The 26,925-nt window shown below is 41.6% G+C and overlaps 1 protein-coding gene across 1 annotated transcript; it reads left to right on the plus strand.

Moving 5' to 3' along the window:
* The first annotated feature begins 9,369 nt into the window (after nucleotides 1–9,369).
* Nucleotides 9,370–26,925, plus strand: LOC136866335 (uncharacterized). Its single transcript, XM_067143195.2, has 3 exons — nucleotides 9,370–9,482; nucleotides 18,628–18,870; nucleotides 25,893–26,925. Exons 1-3 carry the CDS (start codon nucleotides 9,393–9,395, stop codon nucleotides 26,229–26,231), a joined length of 672 nt encoding a protein of 223 aa, XP_066999296.2. The 5' UTR covers nucleotides 9,370–9,392; the 3' UTR covers nucleotides 26,232–26,925.

The raw sequence follows: 26,925 nt of genomic DNA on the forward strand, positions 1-26,925 counted from the left end.
TTTTATTACATACATACATCATCATTATAAACCGTTCAACGTTCAGTCTGCAAGCCTCTGTGAATTTATTAAATGCCGTACAATCTTCTCTGACCTCGTTTAGTTCTATACCTCTTATCTTCAAATCGTTAAGAAACTGAGTCTAACCATCATCGTCTTGGTCTCCCTCAACTTCTCTTACCCTCAACAACAGAGTCCATTATTTTCCTAGCTAACCTATCCTCCATAATTATTTCAACCATTTTGTTATAAGAATGTAAGGTGACATATATTCTATCTTTAGGCATCTTAATCACCTTCCTCTATCTTTTGGTTTTGGAGTCATTAATCGCAAACCAAACCATATAATTCAAAACGGACACTTTTAAAACAACCCTCTCTCCTTATATTTCACTGAGGTTCCTCTCATATAATACATTTCCAGTGAAATGAAATGTCGTATGGCTCAGGACGGGTTCAGCTCGCCAGATGCAGGTCTTTCTATTTGACACCCGTAGGCGACCTGCGTGTCATGAGCATGAAATGATGATGAAGACAACACATACACCCAGCCCCCGTGCCATTGGAATTAACCAATTAAGGTTAAAATCCCCGACCCGGACTGGAATCGAACCCGGGACCCACTGAACCGAAGGCCAGTACGCTGACCGTTCAGCCAACGAGTCGGACATTTCCAATCAAATGATAGCTCAATCATTCGAATAGGCTCTTCACTTTCTGAGTTATAAGCCCGAACGTAAGAAATGATTTCGTTACACTAAAATTCGAAAATATGTAGCCTGATTTTGTAGCCTTTGTCACGCCAAAAACTACATAAAAACATTTCTATATTGATACCATTTTCCATGTTTTCTGTATGGAATTCTACTCTACAGAGACAGCAGCTGAATTTCTGAAGTTCTGCTTCTCCAAGAAAGACATCCTGCATTGTAACAACTTTCCCCATGACTGACTACTACAGTCTTGTTTTGTTGAGCTTTTTGTCGTGGTTGTTGTGAACACACGTATTTATAATGATTATATTTTAAAGGTATACGGATAAACCAATAAAATACAACTCATAAGTGATGTTTACAAAAACAATACCAAGCCAATCAACCAAGTCGTTGTACCTCGCTCTAGACCACAGAGGACAAGTTCAAATCATTTCACTGTTAATTTAAAAATGTTTAATAAAATGCCATCAAGTATATACATATGCTCTTTTTAACTAAGCCCTGGAATACTTCGAAACTAAAGAATTTATTATATGTTGAAATTAAGTATTAAAGTATTCTGATTATGAGCAGGTACACTACCGCTCAAAAGGTTTGGAACTTCTCATTCCGAGGTTCGTTTGGAAAAATGCTGTTATTAAAGCATAGTATTTATTCACACAAAGTTACTTAGTGGAACTAAATAACACTTTCTAGATTTTCCTTTCTTCAAAATAGCCTCCTATTGCTTTGATCACTATTTCACACACTCTGGGCTTTCTATCAGGTGCGCAAATGTTTCTTCGAAAATGTCCCTCCACTCTTTGTGCAAACAGTTCCAATGAGCATTTATGTTAGTTAACGACATCTTGCCAACGGCCGTAGCCGTGTTGAAACACCGGATCTCGTGAGATCTCCGAAGTTAAGCAACATTGGGCGTGGTCAGGAGTTGGATGGGTTGCCACGCGCTGTTGGTTGGGGGTAAGGGAACTGGCCACCCCACCGCACGTAAACTCCGGCTCAGGAACACCTCTGCGGAGGTTCGGACCTGCCTTCGGGCAGAATAACCCTTAAACGACATCTTTCTGGCTTCTCTATCGAAATGATTCCGAAGACGCTCCATAGGGTTACAGCCAGCGCTTTCAGGGGGCCATACCATGTTCTTCAGTTCTTTCTTCTCTTCTAATCGTTCAACATTTCTCTTCTGCATAGTGAAGATGAATTCAGTGTTCAGAACAGTATTGTATATTCTGTTGTATTATTTTCTGTTGTATTATATGTATGTCTGTACATTATACATATACAACATACAGTCAGCTGTGCAAAAGCAACAGAAACATAACAAAAGCACAAAGTTTGTACTGTGGGGTTTTGAGCACAAAATCGTCGTTCATTATGAAGCATCAATAACGTGCAAGCGCACTTTGCAGCTCTAAGGCACGCGTGAAGACGATGAGGCATACTCAGCATCAAATAATACAATTTTTTTAAGGGCAAATTATCTTACTTTTGTATAGCAGCTACAGGCAGTTGCTGAATATTAGCAGAGGGATGAGGACGGTGGGCAATTATTCTGTTCAGTTCAAGACATGCATGTTCACCACAGTTCATGTCCGCAGAATATGCTGGCCACACCAGGGAATATACAGTCTCAGGGAATTAATTGACCACTCTGTATCGATGGACGCGAGGATTATCATCCAACAGTGTAAAGCCCTCGCTGACAGTGGCAGCAAATCCTGTATCTACAGGTTGGAGGATGTTGTCTCTCTCTATACCAGACACGTCAGGATTTAGAGGCGTACGTCGTACGTCGACCAAACACCATTCCTCCCCAAAGCATGACGGAAGCCGACCACATATCGTACACATCGCAGCTGATTCTCCACGAGGATAGCCCTGTGAAGTTTCCCCCTGGAGTAAATCAGTATTCCTCACATTATCACTCCACTCGATGTGAAAAGTCGACCTAAAGCATGTCAAATGGAGGTGGTCTACCTTTCTTGATGTGACATCGATATGGACAACAAGTCTCTGAGGCCTACTGGTGAATCGGGAGTATAACAGCCCTGTACGAAATATCTGGGTCCACACAGAATGGTTGCTAGTGGAAAACGCTGGTCACTACTTAGAAGTAGGTTTCGGTATTTCCATGACGTGAGTGTGCATTTGAAGGGAGAGGAGGGAAGGTATTGTGGTGGCAGGCTACGAATTTTGATCATGTGTCACTGAACTAAGGAAAGTGTTTAGCGTTCTTATATTCTTATTCTTGACAGAGAAACTATGTTACTTTCTCATAACAATAGCGGTATGAAATTAACATGTATTATTAGACTTTTAAATGTGAGATGTTATTAGATCGCATACACACCTTTTTAACACAGTCGTGAAGAAGTTAATGGTGAAGGAGAACGCAATAAGGTAATTCGCTTTAACTTTGTTTATGAGGAGCCCGAATCTGCTGGTGGCCATCTCCAGTGGTCTGATCATTTGTATCAATTCCTCGTGAGAGCTGGCAAGTAAACAAATATCGTCTGCGTACTCTAAGCGCATTTGGTTCTTCCCACCGACTTGGATCCTTTCGAAGTTCTCTCGGGAATAGGAACCATTTTGATAAATGATAATTAAATGCATACGAATAAATTATGAGGCAAAGAAAGATTTTTAAATGTAGATGAACATATAATAACAATTATCAAAGGCTTGAAATCAAAAGATATCAACAAATTTCTTAACGACGATGGTCGATGTTCATAAATGAGAACAGGAAGACATTCTTGGATTTTTCCTGGATAATCTTAACATTGGAATAGAGTTAGGAACGACCATTTATTAGGAGCAACTTTCTGTATTTACAAGCTGCCACTAAGAACAAGATAAAACATAAACATTTTCTGTACAGTTCTATTAATTGAAGAAAACTCTAAATTCTAAAGAAACAGTGTAATTAGTGCGGCATTTCAGAACTGTAGAGGTAGTGTCTCATGGTCTCGAAGGAGCCTCGGAGGATGAGAGTCACAATATCGGGGATAAGCTTCATTGGAAGTTGAAATCACTTTCACGTGGCGACAAAGTGACGAGGTACGGTACCACGAGCTCCGACCATTATCCATTTTATTTCAATCTCCTGAAGGTGGTATTTAGATTTGTAGTAAGGGATAGTGGATTGGTATTTTTAAAATCGTTTTTAGATTAACTCCCTGTGGCTGACCACTGTGGTGCTCGAACCTGACAGTCGGATCTAAGATGAATCCTTGAGAAATGTTGTCTTTACTTCATCAGCACCGGTCTGGATAGGTTTTGTAGCAATATTGAACAAATAGTAATGGAGAACGGTGGAAGAGCAGCGCACTGTCGACACACAGCGTTTAAAGAGTCTTTTCAAGCTTCCGAGGTACAATAGAAAATCTCCGGAGTGCATCTAGAGAGGTTGCCAGCTACATATCCTACCTGAAATTAAGTCTAATAACTCTTTTTTTTTTTTTTACAAGTTGCTTTACGTCGCACAGACACAGATAGGTCTTATGGCGACGATGGGACAGGGAAGGGCTAGGAGTAGGAAGGAAGCAGCCGTGGCCTTAATTAAGGTACAGCCCAAGCATTTTCCTGGTATGAAAATGGGAAACCACGGAAAACCATCTTCAGGGCTGCCGACAGTGAGGTTCGAACTCACTACTTATTAGTACGGTCAATATAATGTATAATTTACCATGAGAATATAACATTCTACTTCCCTTAATGTCGAGAATGTGTATTACTACAAAAATATCTTACTAATAACACACTGAGCATTTTCATACCACGTATACTTATCGGAGCCAAGAACAGAAGAAAGGAATTTGGTGCGATTTTGAAGAAGCCTATGAAACACACTGCAACTTACATGTTTCATGTTGTATTGTACTTACATCCGCCTCCGTGGTGTAGTGGTTAGCGTGATTAGCTGCCACCCCCGGAGGTCCGGGTTCGATTCCCGGCTCTGCCACGAACTTTGAAAAGTGGTACGAGGGCTGGAACGGGGTCCACTCAGCCTCGGGAGGTCAACTGAGTAGAGGTGGGTTCGATTCCCACCTCAGCCATCCTGGAAGTGGTTTTCCGTGGTTTCCCACTTCTCCTCCAGGCGAATGCCGGGATGGTACCTAACTTAAGGCCACGGCCGCTTCCTTCCCTCTTCCTTGCCTATCCCTTCCAATCTTCCCATCCCTCCACAAGGCCCCTGTTCAGCATAGCAGGTGAGGCCGCCTGGGCGAGGTACTGGTCATACTCCCCAGTTGTATCCCCCGACCAAGAGTCTGAAGCTCCAGGACACTGCCCTTGAGGCGGTAGAGGTGGGATCCCTCGCTAAGTCCGAGGGAAAAACCGAACCTGGAGGGTAAACAGATGATGATGATGATGATGATTGTACTTACATACTGTATGTTAGTGTTACCAGCTCCTTTTTCCTGTCCATTCTACAGACATAAGAGGAAAGGCTCTCTGTGCATACGCATTATGCCCAGAAACAGAGAAATACGCTAGAATCTTGAGTAGTTCAGAACACTACTACGCTGATACACAATCATTGCAATATCGCTGCAGTAATGGCAATGATTAACGTGATGTCTTTATGATCAAAGTTGTTCTTTTGCTCATAATGGCTTTTAGATACTTGGCGACAAATTTAGATTATCTGAAGTTGACTTTCAAAAGTTCTACCCATAAATAATTACAATAAAATATCGCGGACATTCGTCTTTTCACTCCGGACGTTCTTGTTACTGTGAAATCCGTGACATATGGTAACTCTACACTGTACAGATGTTATTGGTTTAGGAAAAATACCCCTGCTCTCAACGCTTTAAAACAGCATTTGGATTCACATACAGTAATGTCCGCACTCTGCTGGAATCAAACAGAACAATATCGAAAGGTACCATTAAGCTGCTCCCATTCTAGTCGTGTGACCGCTACCATACACGTATGTTTTTAATTTTTCCTGTTTGCATACGATGATTTTGAAGTATTCAGTTATATTAGGGTCTATTGCATTAACATGATGAATAACACTTCTTTCAAATTATGTTTGAAACCGATTCATTTCTTGTGCTCTTCACTCAATAAATGATGTTAATATATTTTAGATTGATGCTTTCACGGCCCGTATGGAGAGACGTGATAATGTAGCTTTCGGCCTTTCACCGTGTCAAAGTAAACAAGGAGAAACTTACTCGTGGACTCTCTTCTGAAGACGCGGGGTAAAGTCTCCGCGAAACGAAAAATAATCTCCTTGTTTTCTTTCACACCGCAAAGGTCCAAAAGCTACTTTATAAAATGATATTTACCGGGCGAGTTGGCCGTGCGGTTGGGGGCGTGCAGGTGTGAGCTTACATCTGGGAGATAGTGGGTTCGAACCCCACTGCCGAAAGCCCTGAAAATGGTTTTCCGTTTTTTCCCATTTTCACACCAGGCAAATGGTGAGGCTGTACCTTAATCAAGGCCACGACCGCTTCCTTCCCATCCCATCGTCGCCACAAGACCTATCTGTGTCGGTGCGATGTAAAACGCCCTGCCTAGCGAGTGGCGCCCCTGCCTATGTGAGTCCCAGAAGACACTGACCCGGTGTGTAACATCTGGTAAGAGTCCCAGCTCAGGGTTACGAGTGAAGACCTCAACGACATCTACAGTGGAGAAGATGGACGTCGGACCGGTGGAGATTGCGGAAGAGGCAGCCCAGTATTCGGGGAATAGTAGAAGTTAGTACACTATTCATCAGCAGCGTTTGCTTCCCCTGCTAGGAGCGGCTGTAAGGGCGTCTGTTTCCCATGTAAGGGGCGGCGTGAATAATTGCTGGTAGTAGCTCTAAAATGCCTTTGGGAGTGGCGACCCCATCGTAACAATAGCCTAGAAGTCAGTGATGGTTTTCTATCAACACCCCGACCTGGCAGAAGCTGGACAAGGGGAAATGGAAACGATGTTGATTAAGTAAATTCCTGTAATTCATTAAAACGCAATTCCACGAAAAAAAAGTAGAAGCTAACATTCATGATAGTTTGGAAGTTTTTCTTGAATTTGTAAAGAATATTCATATGAAAATGAAAATCCGCAGCTTGTTTCCAGTCATTCGACCGGGTCAGGATTGGAATGAATGAAGCCCCATCTAGCGACGAGGATAGAAATTGTGGCGGCTGCCGAAGCCTGTCGCACTCCGTAGAGAATATTCATATATGCTTTCAAAAGGGAATGTAATTACCGGCATTTTAGTTAAGCATTCAAGGTAAGCTTCTCATAAATGAGCAATCTGCAACACAAAATCTCTACTAATAAGACCATCATTATAATGGGGACCTCTGTGGTGTAGTGGTTAGCGTGATTAGCTGCCACGCCCGGAGGCCCGGGTTCGATTCCCGGCTCTGCCACGAAATTTGAAAAGTGGTACGAGGGCTGGAACGGGGTCCACTCAGCCTCGGGAGGTCAACTGAGTAGAGGTGGGTTCGATTCCCACCTCAGCCATCCTGGAAGTGGTTTACCGTGGTTTCCCACTTCTTCTCCAGGCGAATGCCGGGATGGTACCTAACTTAAGGCCACGGCCGCTTCCTTCCCTCTTCCTTGCCTATCCCTTCCAATCTTCCCATCCCTCCACAAGGCCCCTGTTTAGCATAGCAGGTGAGGCCGCCTGGGCGAGGTACTGGTCATACTCCCCAGTTGTATCCCCCGACCACGAGTCTGAAGCTCCAGGACACTGCCCTTGAGGCGGTAGAGGTGGGATCCCTCGCTAAGTCCGAGGGAAAAACCGAACCTGGAGGGTAAACAGATGATGATGATGATGATGATGATTATAATGGGGAGAGCAAAGTACATTTTGAGAAGAATCGTCATTACTAAACTATGCTGATGAAGATGCTTGTTGTTTAAATGGGCCTAACATCTAAGGCCATCCGCCCCTACAAAACTGTGTAAGAGACATCGGTCTTCTCTCATACCGCATGACATGGTATCTACCATAAATTGCCATCCATATAACATGCATATAAACTGAGAGCCCAGTGAATGACAACTCTTCTTTAGCACTTCGTGGTGAAAATCGAGCAATGAGAATCGTGTCACCACGTATTGCAGCTCGTATGCTGGTTGGATCCATTCCCGCGAACTGACTCTGTGGATCAGCGGTAGAGTGTCGGCCTCCGGATCCCAAGATAGCGGGATCAAACCCGGCAGAGGTAGTCGGATTTTTGAAGGGCGGAAAAAAGTCCATTCGACACTCCATGTCGTGCGATGTCGGCATGTAAAAGATCTCTGGTGACACATTTGGTGTTTACCCGACAAAATTCATTAAATCTCACCCATAGACGCCCAAGAGAGTTTCGGTTTACTCGGTCTGCCATCTAGTGGGGGCCTAGAGTAAAACGGAACGTCGAAATTGACGAGCAGACAGCCAGATGGCGTCAAATTGAAATGTCTGCACACGGTAGCTGAGGCCATACGATTATTATTATTATTATCGCGTCCGTGCAAAAGGAGTCATTCCGCGCATCGCTGATATCTCATATTCTGGTGTAGATGACAAAAACAGCGGTAGTCTGCCTTTCCCGTCGAAAGGCAGCTCTCTCGTTAAGGTATAATGTTACATGTAAAATAATTGGCTAATCTTATACAAATGATTACACGGGCGTTTAGAATCAAGAATAATCTACATACTCTATTTAGAAATGTGGTAAACAAAAATCTACCACTACTGTACCGAAAATTTCGGGCAATAGGGGATTGCTCATTTTAATACCAATAACCTTTTGTATTTACAGTATTTATCATTATTAGCTTTACATCGTACCGACACAGATAGATCTTATGGCGACGGTGGGATAGGCCTAGGAGTGGGTAGGAAGCAGCCGTGGCCTTAATTAAGGTACAGTCCCAGGATTTGCCCGGTGAGAAAATGGGAAACCACGGAAAAATATCTTCAGTGCTGCCGCAAATGGGGTTCGAACCCACTATCCCCCGGATACAAGCTCACAGCTGCACGTCCTTACCCGCACGGCCAACTCGCCCGGCGCCAATAACCTTACTAGTTGTTCGTGTATGTGAGTAATGGTATGTACATATTTTATCTTTATCATTGCTAACACGTAATGCGTATAGGCCTATATAGCCTACTGCACATAACAGGTGTTAGCTTCTCCTATTTTGAGCTGTTTTGTGACTTTTTTTTTCAAATAATTTCGCAAATTATACATTTTCAGTTTAATATTTTTAAATAAAACATACTTAGTCATGTGGTAGTTCTCCATGTGAAGATTTGCGAAACATTTAATGAAATTCTGCCGGTCGGTTTAGAAGCGACGTCGTTTCGGAAAACAGACAGACAGACAGACAGACAGACAGACAGACAGGCAGACAGACAGACAGACAGACAGACAGACAGACAACGTTCCAATTTTAGAGATATAATAATAATAATAATAATAATAATAATAAAAATAAGAAAAATAAGAAGAAAGAAGGGTAAATATACAACGCAATTTTTTTAAAACTTCCTGGACCTCCATAAGTTACTTGTGTTTCTTGTAATTATCAAAGGCATTAGAAGCGAACACGCGCCTCGTCGAGGAAGTAATATGCGCCAGCTGACTTGACAGGGCTGAAACAACATCTCAATGCAATGTCCTTGGGCAAAAAGAATAAATATGCGGCGACAACTGTGCACTGTGTAATTAGTTCGAGATGGCTCGCACGTTCACTCTGTTTTGCTTGCTGGCCGCCGCCGCCATATTTGCTCCAACGGCGCAGGGCAACGTGATTATAGATGTACAGGTAAGCGTTCTGTTAGCTTAGAGAAAAAAGTGTCAAATTTCCCTATGGGAAAATCAAATGATCGTGAATATGTCTTATATGTGTCTCGGCAACGGCCATCCATCGATTGCTAATTTCAGATGATCACCAGCTATAAGAATAACATTCATGGTATTCCCTGCCTGTCGTAAGAGGCGACTAAAAGGAGTTCCAGGGGCTCTTACCTTGGGAGCGTGGGTTGGTGGCCACGGGGCCCTCGGCTGAGTCCTGGCATTGCTTCCACTTACTTGTGCCAGGCTCCTCATTTTCATCTATCCTATCCGACCTCCCTTGGTCAGCTCTTGTTCTTTTCCGACGGTATTGGAGCACTCGAGGCCTAGGGAGTCGTTCATTTTCACGCCCTTCGTGGCCCTTGTGTTTCTTTAGCCGATAACTTCATTTCTCGAAGTGTCGTATCCCTTCCACTCTCTGATTAGTGCTGTATAGAGGATGGTTGCCTAGTTTTACTTCCTCTTAAAACAATAATCACCACCATCACCACCATCACCACCACCATGCGCGGTTGCCAGGCTACACTTCCGTCACACTTTTTTGTTAGATGACACTATATCTTTCCACAAACCTTTGGATGATCGCCGGCTCCAGACATGTATATGTCAAAAGTACAGGTGACAGGTGAGGAACTGTCCCACTGGGTTTTCCGACAACGTCACCCGGCGCAAATATAACTTCGAATGAAATGAAAAACCCGTTAGATGGTGAGTTCAATACAATTTGATCAAGAAATGGCTGATGATAACTACACAAAAATGGCGCCTTAGTGAGCAATTGTAACGTCAATATATACAGGTAGACCTCGTTATACGCGATAGTTACGTTCCGCGGAATTGGCGCGCATACCGAATTCGCGTAAATCAAGAGTAATTTTATATGTAAAATATAGGATTAGGTTTCCGTTTACTCACATAAAGCAGAGATTCTTAGTATTAAAAAAAACCATTATCATGTTTCTGAAACACTGAAACACACAATAATAAACTAAACTCTGCATACAAGCTCTTGTCTTTTGCTTGAATATCAGCTCCAGAGAGAGGTATGTGTTGCTGGTTGTGATGCTCGATCCTATTCATTCTTTCCATCGCTTCCGAGCAAGATTTGGTCACTCCAGTCACACTTAAATTAGTAGAAGGTTGAGCAGATTTTCGAATTGATTCTGCATTGTCACCAATTGTTCTCACATAGGATTCACGAAGTCCCAAAGCAAGCTGAATGTCAACACTACGCTCACGTTTCTCAAAGCTGTCCAAAACTTGTAACGTTGTTTCTAACGAATATGACTTTGCTACACGCTTCTTTCCTTCGACAGTCACACTTTCTGTCCTTTTACCCGGCGTTTTAAACACGAAACCTGTCAAGTGCAACTTTACAGCTCTACTGACCGGAACTGACGATTCACGTCTCGACAAACACGACAGAAGATGCACGTAGATATGCGCATGCAGCGTTTAACTTTGGCGCGCGACGTAGTATACGTTATAGAGTTCGGCACGCATGTCTATATCCGCCTTAAGGCATTACAGCTTCCACGTACTGTTACCAGATGGCTGCAATAGACTTAAAACCAAAATCGCGAATATGCGAAATCGCGGATAACGAATCCGCGTATAACGGGGTTTACCTGTACAATGATATATATATTACCTTTTGCTTTACATCGCACCAAAACACATAGTTCTTATGGCGACGATGGGATAGGAAAGGGCTAGGAGTGGGAACGAGGCGACCGTGGCCTTGATTAAGGTGCTCAGCATTTGCCTGGTGTGAAAATGGGATACTAACGGACAACTATTTTCAGGGCTGCCGACAGTGGGGTTTGAACCCACTATCTCCCAATGAAATAAATAAAAACCGATTAACTAATTTCAACTTCGCACCTGTAATGTTATTGATGTTATTTAAGTATTTTATTTTATAACTTGCCTAATTCTAGGGTTGCCACTAGGACATAGTATACTTCATTTGCCAGCACACAACTTAACTTCAATGTTTAATACTGTAGGTAATAAAATATTATCTTTCTTCTTTTCTTAATTTGCTTACCCTCCAGGGTCGGTTTTCCCCTCGGACTCAGCGAGGGATCCCACCTCTACCGCCTCAAGGGCAGTGTCCTGGAGCTTCAGACTCTGGGTCGGGGGATACAACTGGGGAGGATGACTAGTACCTCGCCCAGGTGGCCTCACCTGCTATGCTGAATAGGGGCTTGCGGGGGGATGGGAAGATTGGAAGGGATAGACAAGGAAGACGGAAGGAAGCGGCCGTGGCCTTAAGTTAGGTACCATCCCGGCATTTTATCTGGAGGAGAAGTGGGAAACCACGGAAAATCACTTCCAGGATGGCTGAAGTGGGAATCGAACCCACCTCTACTCAGTTGATCTCCCGAGGCTGAGTTGACTCAGTTCCGGCCCTCGTACCACTTTTCAAATTTCGTAGCAGAGCCGGGAATCGAACCCGGATCCGGGCCTCCGGGGATGGCAGCTAATCACACTAACCACTACACCACGGAGGCGGACATAAAATATTATCTAACAAATCTTATTACTGTAGCATGGAATATGAAAAAATATTTTACATAGAGTACAAAAAAGAACTAATAAGCAAAGAGTACGCAACACACGATGCTATTGACTGTACAGATGGTTTCTCAAAATGAATAATGAACAGCGGATTGCAGCTACCGGTATGTTCCTCACCAAATGTTTTTCGATGCCTAATAAGTCCAAAGCTAGGATAGGAAAATAGGAATTGTTCCCCGGCCTCCCACCATTAACCCTGTAATAATAATAATAATAATAATAATAATAATAATAATAATAATAATAATAATAATAGTAATAATAATCATATGGCCTCAGCTACCGTGTGCAGACATTTCAATTTGACGCCGTCTGGCTGTCTGCTCGTCAATTTCGACGTTCCGTTTTACTCTAGGCCCACTAGATGCTAGACCGAGTAAACCGAAACTCTCTTCGGCGTCTATGGCTGAGATTTAATTGTCCGGCTCCATGGCTAAATGGTTAGCGTGCTGGACTTTAGTCACAGGGGTCTCGGGTTCGATTCCCGACAGGGTCAGGAATTTTAACCATAACTGGTTAATTTTGCTGCCACGGGGGCTGGGTGTATGTGTCTTGTTTATCATCATTTCATCCTCATCACGACGCGCAGGTTAAATCAAAAGACCTGCACCTAGCGAGCCGAACTTGTCCTCGGACACTCCCAGCACTAAAAGCCAGACACCATTTCATTTCAATAAGTTTTGTCGGGAAACACCAAATGTGTCACCAGATATCTTTTAAATGCCGACATCGTACGACATGGAGTGTCGAATGTAGATTTTTCCGCCCTCCTCTGCTACCTCTGCCAGGTTTGAACCCACTATCTTGGGATTCAGAGGCCGACACTCTACCACTGATCCACAGAGGCAGCTATTAACTCTATGACTGATATATATTTTGCAGTCCATACTTTTCTTTATAATGCGAGACTGTAGTTTCATAAATACTATTCTTCTCTAAAGCTACTTCTTTCGCACATTTGGGTCAATGATCATTCCGTTCTTGCTTTCCGCTTTGAAGGCTATGGTACTCTATCTATTCGCCTGGTATTATGAACTAGCTCATCTGGCTGGTCTCCTAGCGACACGGATGGCCCGAGCGTGTTCATGCATCATGTCCTAAGTCTACCGCAATGGTACCGTTATATCAAGTGGAAGAATCTCTACTCAACAATGCACACATCATGGGTCGGAATATACATTCAGAAGACAATATGAAGCATATTAAGAAATTTTCATACTTTCTACCATGTTTAACTCCGTCCTGGCAACGTCATGTTGGGCTCAGAGACAGCTTTATAACGGTACCCCGCATGGTGAGGAGTTGGTTCGGAACTGATATTTCGACAGAAAAATCACCGATCTGACTTGTAACCTGCAAAGAAAGAGTTTATTTTGGCTATAAAGTCACTGTGTGTGTTTGTTGCTTATATTTTGTCCATTATTCTGTTGGTTCACACACTAATTGACACGATCAGACGTACCGTTCGCTCATTTCCAGCAATGCGAGGCATACTGAACCATTTTATATCAGAGGTTCACGGCGCAGCTCTGATGACATCAGCGCGATAAGATAATCTGTGAACCTTGCAGTCCGAGGATCGATGTGTGCAATGGTATATTTCCATTAAACGCACTGCTTGTTCTTGAAGTGTAATTTCTACGGACCCGAGAACATGAACGACCAAGTTTTAAGACGTCACGCCAGAACGGCAATGAGCGAAAGCTTTATAGTTATGGGGCAGTTTCTGTTCATTAGCCTAATCCCACAGTTCTGTATTTTTCAGAGTTCCTTTGTTCGTGCATAATTCTGATTTAAAAAGTATCGAGCATTCCACACTATTGACTATTTTAAATATTAATTTACATTTCTGAGAGCTTCCTACCAGAATGCTAGATTTTGATATTTCTACTATATTTGAAAATGTTGGTAACTTTCTTTCTTTCTTTCTTTCTTTCTTTCTTTCTTTCTTAACCCGTTTACCCCCCCCCCAGGGCTGGTTTTTCCCTCGGATTCAGTGAAGAATACCACCCCTGCCGCCTCAAGGGTAGTGTTCTGGAGCGTGAGACTTCGGATCGGGGGATACAACTGGGGAGGAGGTCCAGTACCTCTCCCAGGTGGCCTCACCTGCTATACTGAGGGCCTATACGTCGTGATAAGGATGAAATGATGATGAAGACGACACATACACCCATCCCCCGGGATAGAACCCGGGACCCCAGTAACCAAAGGCCAGCACGCTTACCATTTAACCATGGAGCCCGACATTGGAAGTGATAGACAAGGAAGAGGGAAAGAAGCGGCCGTGGCCCTAAGTTATGTACCATCCCGACACTTGCCCGTAGGAGAAGTTGGAAACCACGGAAAACCACTTCGAGGATGGCTGAGGTGGTAATCGAAACCCACCTCCCCCTCTACTCATTTGACCTCTCGAGGCTGAGTGGACCCCGTTCCGCTCCTCGTACCACTTTTCAAATTTCGTGGCACAGTCGGGAATCGAATCCGGGCCTCCGGGGGTGGCAGCTCATCACACTAACCACTACACCACAGAGACGGACAAAGTGTTGATATTCAGAGGCCTTTCCTGACATTGAAACTTCTACTGATTTAGAATTTGAGGGACTAGTTAGAAGAAAATAGCCCAATAATGGTGGAGGGATTTACCTAGTTTACGGAAAGATATACTGTACTGCAGCCACTTCACTCTACAAACCTAATAATAATAATAATAATAATAATAATAATAATAATAATAATAATAATAATAATAATAATAATAATGGTTGCTATCAAGAACTAGAATTCACAAACACTAACAGTTAAACACAAATAAGGAACAATGGTAGGAATGTACCGTAATGAGGAGATGAAGCCTAAGTTGGTGATGAACTTGATAGATATTTTGGGCCGATGACCTTCGATGTTAGGCCCCTTTAAACAACAAGCAGCAGCATCATCATCATAGATATTTTTACTTCCGGGTGGGGCGGTGGGGGGGGGGAGGTGGTACGGGAGGGTAAAATGGATGGAGGGGTAAACACAAACTACATCGCCTTTAAATCTAAGAGAACGAGACAGCAGAGAGGGTTGGAAGTAGTGTTACTAAGGAAGTATCGTGCCTGTTCCCATGTCAGACATGCTACCATCTGGTAGAGTAAAATGGGACGTTGAAATTGACACACCGGCAGCCTAAATGGCGTCAAAGCTAAATGTAACGGTAGTTGAGGCCATATGTTTATTATGATTATTATTATTATTATGATTATTATTATTATTATTATTATTATTATTATTATTATTATTATTATTATTATTATTATTATTATTATTATTATTATTATTATTATTATTATTATTATTGGTAGGTATTCCGTCCGGTGTGGCTCCTTGCGAGAATGGTCAGAGTAGTGGTCTTCGGTTCAGAGGACCTCGGCTTCGATTCCCCGCTCGGTCAGAGATTTTAACCACATTTGGTTAACTCCCGTAGTTCGGGGACTGGAGGTTTGCGATCGTCTTAATCCATACCTTCATTTACACACAACATATCACACTGCTAACCACCACGGAAACATCCCTCCACACGGGAAAGGCATTAAGCCGTAAAACTAGGCTTAATCTACATTAACGCTGACTCCAGATAACTGGGATAAAGGCTAGAAGAGAAAAAGGTGTGCAACTCGGCTCCGTGGCTGAATGATTAGCGTACTGGCTTATGGTTCATAGGGCCCCAGGTTCGATAACCGGACAGGTTTAGGATTTTAACTGCGTATGGTTACTATCATAGCTGAGGTGTTGGGTGTTTATGTTCATCTTAACATAAACGGTCTTCATCCAAATACGTTACAAAACATAACCAACCACCACAAAAGCACATAATAGTGAATACATTCCTCCATATAGGGTTGGTACCAGGTAGAGCATTCGACTGTAAAACTGGTCCATATCCACAACATGTGCCAATCGCAGAGAAAAGTGCATGAACATAGGAATAAGAAGAAGAATCTATGGGTGTGGTCTGAAATTTCCCTTCAAATCATCTGTAAGTCTGTTTTACAGCAATGTATTGTATGGTATAGTATTTATTTTCCTCCAGATCTTATCGTACATAACTTAATCGATCTATTTAATGGAGAAAAATAACAGTATCCAAACCTAAACAAGGTCTTTCAACCTACACTCTACCTAAATACTAAACAATCAGCATAATAGGAATAATAGTGCCCCATCTAGTCAAGGTGGCGCCAGGCACTAATCAGATAGTTGGCGTTAGCCGTCGCATCGTGAGGATGCTCACGATAATAATAATAACATAAGAGTAATAAGAATAGTTATTCCATCAAGCAGTGTTAACTGCTATATGGACCCTGGTGTTAACCAGATGCTTGGCGATTGCCAACACGTCTCCTAAGGAAGGCTGATGACCTGTCTACTCTGCCCTGATTGAGTCTGTGACCCTTGCATTACAAACATTCCGTACCTACATACCATGACCCACTCTACTGAGACTCGCTGACTCCATCATAACATTACGTCATCCACTGAGTGCATGTCCCCATTATTCTCTCATTTCAACTTACTGCCTTTGCTATTCCTTCTGTTACATACACTGTTATACTTCCGTTTAAGTTCATTTAAGTTCGTCAATAATTATTTACTAACCCTATATACCACCACATCTTACAATTCCAATATTTACAAGACCTACCTTATAACATCACTCTTCACAAACCTCCAATATCTTCATCTTGTTTTAACACTATTCACAAACCTCCACTCTAATCTCATTTTATCTTACTACACAAACCTTCCACATTTACAATATCTTCACACTACACAACCTTCCCAAATGTACAATATCGTAACAAGCCTTCATTACTACCTCACTTACTTAACTATTTACTTACAACCACCTCTCACAATTCAAATATTTACAAGCCCTACCTTTATAACTTCATATTTTCGAACTTCTTGGATTGTTCCCTTATCAACTCTTTTATCTGGTCCACTTGGCAAAACTCCTTGGATTGTTCCCTTATCCACTCTTTTATCTGGTCAGATAGACATTCATCACCACTTCCTCCCACATGTTTACTTCTCGTTGCTATGGCCCTCTCTGCTTCTACTTCCTTTCCCTCTTTTTTGACAGTTTGTGGCGCTCTTTGCCTACCTCGTCCTCCTCTATTTTTGGTTTCTTCCCTAGTCTCTCTAAAACCCTCACTGACCCCTGCCATGCTTGCATCTCTTAAATTTCGTTCTGTCACCTGCGTTCCATCCTGTCTTGTCGTCTTGACTTTGTCTTTACTATGCACTCGACCAATGCAAACTATACTTGCAGTTTCTTGAGGTTTTCTTTCCGCTAGCTCCTCCTGGACCCCCTTTTCTGATCTTTCACGACACTGCCCACTGAGTCCTTCACTGAGTATGTCTCTTAATTCTCTACATCCCACCGCTCTCTCTACGACCTGCCTTCCCTCCTGTCTTGTCGCCATGTCTTCTTCCTGCTTAAGTTTATCTTCCATTACTTGCAGTTTCGTCGCTGACCAAACTCGTACCCACCTGCCATTGGATACCACCAACTGCTGGCCCCTTATATGCGCTCTCAGTCCTTGCTTTCCGGCTCTCACTGAATGTCTCTTCAACATTTTCAGATTTTCACTCCCTTCTCTTCCCATGTCTCTCTTAATCCAAATTCTTTCACCCTGTAGATTTTCCGCGTTTATTATCACTATATCCGCCATCAAAGTAGATAGTAACTCCACTTTTATTGGTCTGTGTCCTCTCACTTTACCTACCCTTTCCGCGTCATCTATGTCCAATTCACTAAAACTTTCATTTTATTCTGGATAACCTCCACCACTTTGTATATTACGTCCACTTTGTTTTCTCTCTTTGCTTCCTGTACACCATATATACATATGCATTTCCTCATGCATTCCTGACTGCTGATCACGGCTTCCTTCTTCCGTTTCAGCACCTCCTCTTCCAGATGTTTTACTTTCTCCCTTAGCCTCACAATGTCTTTCTCATTGTTTCCCACTTTGACTATTGTTTCTTCTGTTTTTTCCTGTATCCATTTTTTTCATATTTTCGAACTCCTTAGCTTGATCTCTTATCAGCTCTTTTATCTGGTCAAATGGACCATCTTCGTTAACTACCTCCTTTACCACCTTCTTGATGACTTCTACGACCTCCCAATTCACATTTCCACCTGCTTTCTGGCCAGGGTTTATTTCCACGCCCCCAATAACTACTAAGATAGTTATCACTGCTCCCATCAACACCACCTCCCCATCTTTCCTCGAACGTCTTCACCTTCCTTTCCTTTGTTGTTTTCTTCTTCGTTCTCCCCTGCCATCTTCCGATCATGACCCGATATTGCTCTATTCCGATCATATTCCACGGAACTCGTCACTTAACACATCCATTCTCCGTTACTTCTCTACTCCCATCATACTTCTTCGCTCTCCCACTCAGCACGTTCACACTCGTTGCTTGCTTAGGCTAGACTGTTTTGCTGCAATGTAATCCAGCCTGTTTCTTGTGTTATTCTGCAGAGAAAGATCGCTTCCACCATCGAACACTTCTTGAACGTGACGGCCACAGTGACTATGGACGCCTTGAAAGTCCAGGCGAAGGCTGAGGAGGAGCTCCTGAACGTGTTCCAAGACGTGCAGGACAGGATTGTGCAGCTGCAACATGATGAGTCCAAAGTTGTGTGCGGTGTTCGAGCAACCAATGAGTACAAGGAGGTTGTTGCTAACCTGACGAAGGGTATCGCCAACTGTACTGCGAGTAAAGTAAGTACTTGTACCCTTTGGTGGTCCTTATCAGATAAAATATAGTCTAGTGATCCTTGTCAGACAAAAGTGCAGAAAGACCTCGACAATGTTGTGAGATGGACAGCAGGCAATGGCATGATAATAAACGGGGTTAAAAGTCAGGTTGTGAGTTTCATTAATAGGAAAAGTTCTCTCAGTTTTAATTGCTGCGTTGATGGGGTGATTTTCCCTTTGGAGACCATTGTAAGTACCTAGGTGTTATCATATGGGAAAATCTTCATAGGGGTAATCACATAAATGGAATTGAAAACAAAGGGTATAGATATCTGCACATGATTATGAGGGTATTTAGGGGTTGTAGTAAGGGTTCAAAGGAGAGGGATATAAGTCTCTGGTAAGACCCCAATTAGAGAATAGTTCCAGTATATGGGACCCTGGCCACGATAACTTGATTCGAGAACTGTAAAAAGTCCAAAGAAAAGCAGCTCGATTTGTTCTGGGTGACCGAGCTCGATAGCTGCAGTCGCTTAAGTGCGGCCAGTATCCAGTATTCGGGAGATAGTAGGTTCGAACCCCACTGTCGGCAGCCCTGAAAATGGTTTTCCGTGGTTTCCCATTTTCACACCAGGCAAATGCTGGGGCTGTACCTTAATTAAGGCCACGGCCGCTTCCTTCCCACTCCTAGCCCTTTCCTATCCCATCGTCGCCGTAAGACCTATCTGTGTCGGTGCGACGTAAAACAACTAGCAAAAAAAAAAAAAGATATCCGAAAAAAGGAGTAGCGTTACGAAAATTTTGAAAAGTTTGGGCTGGGAAGCCTTGGGAGAAAGGAGACGAGCTGCTCGACTAAGTGGTATGCTCCGAGCTGTCAGTGGAGAGATGGCGTGGAATGAAATTAGTAGACGAACAAGTTTGAGTGGTGTTTTTAAAATTAGGATATATCACAATATAAAGACAGAGTTGGAATTCAAGGGGTCAAATTGGGGAAAATATTCATTTATAGGAATGGGAGTTTGGGACTCGAATAACTTACCAAGGGAGATGTTCAAAACAATTCCAAATTCTTTGCAATCATTTAAGAAAAGGCTAGGAAAACAACAGACAGGTAATCTGCCACCTGGACGACTGTCCTAAATGCAGATCAGTGATGATGGATGATTGATTGATGCTTGATTGATGATTGATGGATTGATTGATTGATTGATTGATTGATTGATTGATTGATTGATTGATTGATTGATTGATTGATTGATTGATTGGTGTTTGTAACAGTGAACAGTGATGTCCATAATATAATGTATGGAAAGGTTTGTAGTGATCCCATCAGAAAAAAATTACCTATATCACTCTCTAGTGATTCCACCGAAGTTCAACCATATCACTTCCTTGCGATCCTCATCAGACAAAGTACGAATCACTGAATTGTGATCCCCATCTAGCTAATGTAGATATCCGTGTCGAGAGGGCCGCATCAGGTAATATTGATATCAGTGTATAGTGGGCCCCCATGGGATAATGTAGGTATCAGTGTCTAGTGATCCCATCAGATAATATACGTATGAGTGCCTAGTGGTCTCCATCTGATAATCACTAGTGTCTGGTGATTCCCATCAAAGTACGTAGGCCTATCTCTGCCTAGTGATACCGCTCAGATAAAGTATGTATCTCTGTCTAGTGATCCCATCAGGTAATGCACGTATCGGTGTCCAGAGATCTGCATCAGAAATTAATATACTACTGCATAGTGGTTCCTATCAGTCAAATTACGTATCAGCTTCTAGTTACCTCAGTCATACAATGTATAACTCTATCTCTGTTTTGTGATTCATCAAAGTAAGTATCAGTATCCAGTGATCCCCATCAGACAAAATATGTGTCAGTGTTTGGTGATCCCCACCAGACAAAATAAAATTCTATCACTGTCAAGCGATTTCCAGAAAAGTATGACTATATCACTCTCTAGTGATCGTAATTAGACAAAGTACGTATCACTGCATAGTGATTCCCCATCAGATAATGTAGCTATCAGTGTCTAGTAATTCTCATCAGGTAATGTACGTATCGCTGTCTAGTGCCCTCCTCAGACAAAGTACTTAACATCCTCTAGTGATCTCTGTCAGGTAATGTACAATCCACCGCAAAAACATTGGCCGTCGCAGATGACTTTCTTTCAAAATCCTCTTGTTTGAAATTGAATGCACATACTAAGCAAGTGGTAGGATATCAAGTATCAATTCTATGGCCACCGGCTGTCCACAGCTTACAAAATCTATCCTCACGTTTCGAGAATGTATAAAATTAAATATTTCTTTGCTGGCCAATTTTTGTGCGGTTGAGTGTACTTATCACTGTTTAGTAATTCCCATAATTTATTAATAAAGACTTCAGGGAGCTCAGAATGCTTGCTTCCACTTTATACTGAACATTCCAAAATGTCATCACGTAACTCCTGCATTCCATGAGCTAAATTGTCTTAAACTAAACCAGTGTCGTACTTATCATTCGTTGTTTCTGCTCCACAAAATAATATACAGGCAGACACCCTTTTATCTAACAGATTCTTTCCAGTTGTTCTCATACAATCATAAATATCTGACCAAAGCTGCAGCTAACCTAATCTTCAAAATACCAAATCACAGATCCACCCTCTACAATAATTCTTTTGTTGTCAGTACTATTCGAACACGGAATTCGTTGCCCAGTGACCTAAGGGACACCCTATCTGAACCGTGATTTAAAAAGAAAATGTTGGCAGTGTTACTTGTACGGATCAAGTTGGGTGTAAAGACATGAATTCTGTTTTCCTGTTTTGTTATTTCCTTCCGTGTTTCACTAAGACGTTATACTCAATTTGTTTGTATTGATGCATTAGGACAATTTTCTTTATTCTGCGTTATTTCATATACGTTTCTTTTTTTCCCTCTGTTAACGTGTTTTTACAACTATGTGTAAAGTTTAATAATTGGTAATTTAGTTTAGTATTATAGTGTGCGTGTGTGTGTGTAATATATGTTAAACTGTATGTACATTATAAAATATAGTTTGGCAGAATAGCAGACTTTATAACCTGAGTCACGCCATGTAAATAAAGGCATAATAATAATAATAATAATAATAATAATAATAATAATAATAATAATAATAATAATAATAATAATAATAATAATAATAATAATAATAAAGCCACACTTTCCTGTGTCGACTTAGTTTTCAGTCCACCTAAAACATTAATTATGACAAATATAACAGTACAACCATCCCATCAGATAAAGTACGTATCAGTGTCCAGTGACCTGCATCAGATTATGAATGTATGACTACATTGTGGTTCCCATCAATCAAATTACATCACCTTCTACTTATCCACATCATAGTGATTCGTCAGAGTGTAACTATCAGCATCTAGTGATCCCCATCAGACAAAATACGTGTCAGTGTTTAGTGATCCTTATTACATTTCTTGCTAGTGGCTTTTTACGTCCCACCGACACACATAGATCTTATGGCGACGATGGGATAGGAAAGGCCTCGGAGTTGAAAGGAAGCGGCCGTGGCCTTAATTAAGGTACAGCCCCAGCATTTGCCTGGTGTGAAAATGGAAAACCACGGTAAACCATATTCAGGGCTGCCGACAGTGGGATTCGAACCCACTATCTCCCGGATGCAAGCTGACAGCCGCGCGCTCCTAACCACACGGCCAACTCGCCCGATGATCCTTATTACTTATTACTTATACAGGGTGGTCGGAAACAACGCGAACGGGATGTATGTGCGTTAGAGCGTTGGTCATACTGATAGGTATTGTATGTCGATATCTTGCTTCGTTGTCATTTTATCAGTTAGCCAATCAGATCGCTTCGCGGGGGAATTCAGATGGGTTATACGAGGTGGTGTTGATAAATCTGCACGTGGCTTATGACCGGCTTGAGAGCTCCAAAAGAAGACATAAACTTCTCCAGGGGAGGGACTTGAACAATCTCCCTGCTGATAGGCTCGGCCCATATCAAGCACGCTACGGCAGCATTGACTAAAACCCACGGTGTGTTAGCAAATACAGTAGAGACTATACGCGATACTTCCGGATTTAACCTTGTTAAAATGAGAGACAATTCGCAAGTGGCGCTCCTAGTGGCGTGACCTGGAAATTCGCGCTAAATTCAAATATCATTGGAAATGTATATACGGAAGTCGATAAATAAATTACGTCTAGAGAGAAAGTGTTGCTAAAATATTAACTTCAAAGTTGCTAAGGCAATTCTGGATACATGAATGAAGAATTATTTAACAAGTTATTATTTAAAGACTGAAATTAGACATATAATCAAGATGTGATATGGACTGCTGTGAAAGGGCTTGATCTGTCATTTATGCATTATTTTTTTAACTTTAGCATACCTGCCTGAACTTTCACGGCTAGATTTGTCTTTTTCTCATTTAAAAACGTTGTACAGCACATTATTACACTTGTCAATAAAAATATCGGCACATTCCTTACACATGATTCAATGAATTTACATTTAAGAGCTGGACAATTTTCCTTTAAACTTGAAGCCTACTAACAGAAAGAAAATATAAATTTAGCCGCAAAAAAATTCAAAATTATGTTATAATCAATACGTGCCATTACATTAGGGTAAAGCAAATTTGCATCATTGTCACATTTCTTAAATCACCCATATTTTCTTCAGTGCTTGACAACGCATTACGGCGTTCCAAATGGAGTAACTTAGAACACAGCCAGCCACACACATATGCATTTTCCTGAATTAAATCAAAACCCACAGATCACACCTACAACAACACATCGGTATTGAATGTTACCTACTGCACTAATACAATAAAATAAGCTTATTATATTTTAAGCCAGTTAAAATATGGGTCACGCAGGTAAGAAGTTTATGAAGTAAGCCTTTTATAAAAATATCTTTGTAACTGGAAGAATATATATGCAAACACAGTATTTACTTACATTTTCTTGTCACGAGGGAAACGGAAGAAAGACCGCAAATCCTTCTGCACTTCATAGTTATTGCAGCCAAACGCAGCACTTTCCACTCATACTGACAGGAGATATAAAGGAATGACACACGCTACTATTTACTTATGTCAACTTAATGCAAACGCATAAATAACCCCAAAAACTTCACAAACAAATACACGTGCTCTTTTGACAGAATCAGTAACTCTCAGGTCACTCCGCTAGATAGAGCTCTAATCGCTGTCCCTCGATATCTCGCAGTGTCTCGCGTATCGTCTCTACTGTATTTGGTGTTAGTGTTTGATGCTCTTTTCTCGGCACAGCTCTTAAGCTCGACCAAGCCACGTGAAGATTTAGCAACACCGCATTGTACAGTAAAGCCTATTTGAATTCACCCGCGAAGTGATCTGACTGGCTAACTTCAGTAGCTGATAAACTGAACGGTGCGAGATATAAACGTATTTCTTCAAATTACCTATGAGTATGACCAACACTAACGATCATATACTTAGTTCATGTTGTTTCCGATCAACCTGTAGAAATGTTTCAACAACTGCTTCTGGACAGTGACGCTACGGTTGAATATTACCACAATCATTATTTGTTAATAATGTTATTGGCTTCACGTTCCACTAAGTACTTTTACGGTTTTCGGAGACGCCGAGGTGCCGGAATTTAGTTCCGCACGAGTTCTTTTACATGCCAGTAAATCTAGCTACACGAGTCTGACTTATATGAGCACATTCAAATATCACTGGACTCAGCCTGGATCGAACCTGCCAAGTTGGGGTCAGAGGGCCAGCGCCTCAAACGTCTGAGCCACTCAGCCCGGCAAATCATTGTTTATTTTACTTGTTCATAGTATCAGCAACTCTCAGTCATTGACAAGCTTACGCAACGTAAACAATACTGTACGTATATGCGCCTTTTTTTTAAAAGTGATTTGATAGAATCTGAGGATGTTCTTATAGGACGAAGCATGTCATTCTTTGTTTAATAATGTGTGTTTTTACAGATATGTTAAGGTGTTTTATGTGTTATAATTGGTGTTTTCAATAGACTAAAAGGCCTTAGGGGGAGACGTGCAGGAAAATTTATTGATTTACGTAATTCTCTCTAACTATGACACTATTTAAATTGGAATAATGAAACTTTGCACACTGATTTAAATACATTTTTAGCTACCTATAAACATTATTCAGTTAATTTAGATAATTTGTATCGAAAAGAATTGTTCAAATTTGAATTTTGGTCATACTGATGTACCTTTTCTTCACCAATTCCAAAGTCCTGGAGCTTGTAACTTTTTTAGTGATTTCTAACATCTTGGTGATTTAATCCCTGCAGGCGTATTTTAATTTCATGCCTATTTCGATTTTAAAAAATTAACTAACTTTTCAATTGGAAAAGTTCACTCAAAGTACATAAATATTAAACTCTAACATCCATAAAATTACAAATTTTGTAATTCTCTTAGGAAAATTCGTAACACTGTTTAGCCTGCCTCTCTATCAATTTTTAGATTGGTATTTTTAGTAGCTGCAGGGAAAGGGAAGTCCTGGAAATGACAATTGAATTTCACAAGAGCAACCTCGTAGTGTATCTCTCAAATCAAAAAGAACTTTCCACGATAATCGCCATGCCTGAGCAACCGGAAATAACGCTTCGCAGCCTTCTTCAATACTTCCAAGTGTAATACCGTCAACTGCCTGACTAAACAGACGTAAAATAGTGAAAAAGGGGGTGTGGCACCTGGCAAGCATGTGTTAGGAATTTGATTTTTTAAGTGCACTTAAGTATTGAATTTAACTAAATCATTTTGGAAATTGATTCCCAGCATAATAAGCTAGCAATTACAGCAAAAAATATTTTCTCATAGTTTTGAAGGATTTCGTGCATATCTCCCATTAGAGTTACTTCCCATGAGATAATATCAGTTAGTAGAGATTCCCATCAAAATTAAGACTATAAGAATGTTTTGTCGTAGAATATCTTAGTAGATATTCTTTCTCCATCTACTGCTCTTCTTCTGATACGACAACGTCACTTCTACTATTTCCAGGTATCATCTGCGAAGGAAGTTGTCGACTCCGTTGTTGATCTTTTTCGGCGACTCAATGCGACACTTGAAGAAGCAGAGCAGCGTATTGAAGACTGCAAGAAAAACACAGTTGCGGCAATAGCAGTGGCTTGTCAGACACAAGAGGAAGCTAAGGCGCTGCAGGATGTATTGCCTGTGGTGTATTCGTCTTTCGAAACGCTGGTTAAGGTGAACCGCTTCATGATGAGCATCATGGAGGGTTTAATGAACTGTCCTAAACCCTACATGGCGGCTGCTAGAACCGCAGAGAAACAGATCAAAGGCCACATAGATCAGTGTGTAGCAGACCTTTCCGCCTAATTCTATCGTTCTTGTGTGAATGCACCACGAGTGGACACTTCGTATGAACAGTTTCGTGAGGTTTATTCAGTGCGAGTGAAATACATCTTTTGAACTATATATTACTATTGAATTTCTGTCTTTATGATTTGCTTCCTTTCCGCAGGTGATGTACTGGTATACCAATTATGGCGAAGGTACACCTTCCCTAGTAAGTGTATAACATCGCTAAGATGATTAGTAAAAACTTACCATGAAATGAATAACTCACATCCTCTAGCGAAGGTGCACCGTCATTGGTCTCGGACAGTGAACGTGAACGACAACAATTTTATGTTCAGCAAGTACTGCTGCACAGTAGTACGCTCTTTTGTATTTTAAAACAATGTGGCAAATGTATTATTATTACTAATTTTTTTTGCTATTTGCTTTACGTCCCATAAGACACAGATATGTCTTATGGCGACGAGGGGATAGGAAATGACGAGGAAGTGGAAGGAAGCGGCCGTGGCCTTAATTAAGGTACAGCCCAGGCATTTGCCTGGTGTGAAAATGGGAAACCACGGAAAACCATATTCAGGGCTGCCGACAATGGGATCGAACTCACTATCTCCCGACTACTGGATACTGGCCGCACTTAAGCGACTGCAGCTATCGAGCTCGGTATTATTATTATTATTATTATTATTATTATTATTATTATTATTATTATTAT

The sequence above is a fragment of the Anabrus simplex genome, chromosome 3 (assembly GCF_040414725.1).
Source record: "Anabrus simplex isolate iqAnaSimp1 chromosome 3, ASM4041472v1, whole genome shotgun sequence".
Lineage (NCBI taxonomy): Eukaryota > Metazoa > Arthropoda > Insecta > Orthoptera > Tettigoniidae > Anabrus > Anabrus simplex.

What these genes read in the sequence shown, in the direction of transcription:
- LOC136866335 (XM_067143195.2), top strand. Translation starts at nt 9,393, where the DNA reads ATGGCTCGCACGTTCACTCTGTTTTGCTTGCTGGCCGCCGCCGCCATA. An exon ending in ACGTGATTATAGATGTACAG is followed by an intron (nt 9,483 to 18,627) that starts GTAAGCGTTCTG and finishes GTTATTCTGCAG; the next exon opens with AGAAAGATCGCTTCCACCAT. An exon ending in CCAACTGTACTGCGAGTAAA is followed by an intron (nt 18,871 to 25,892) that starts GTAAGTACTTGT and finishes TACTATTTCCAG; the next exon opens with GTATCATCTGCGAAGGAAGT.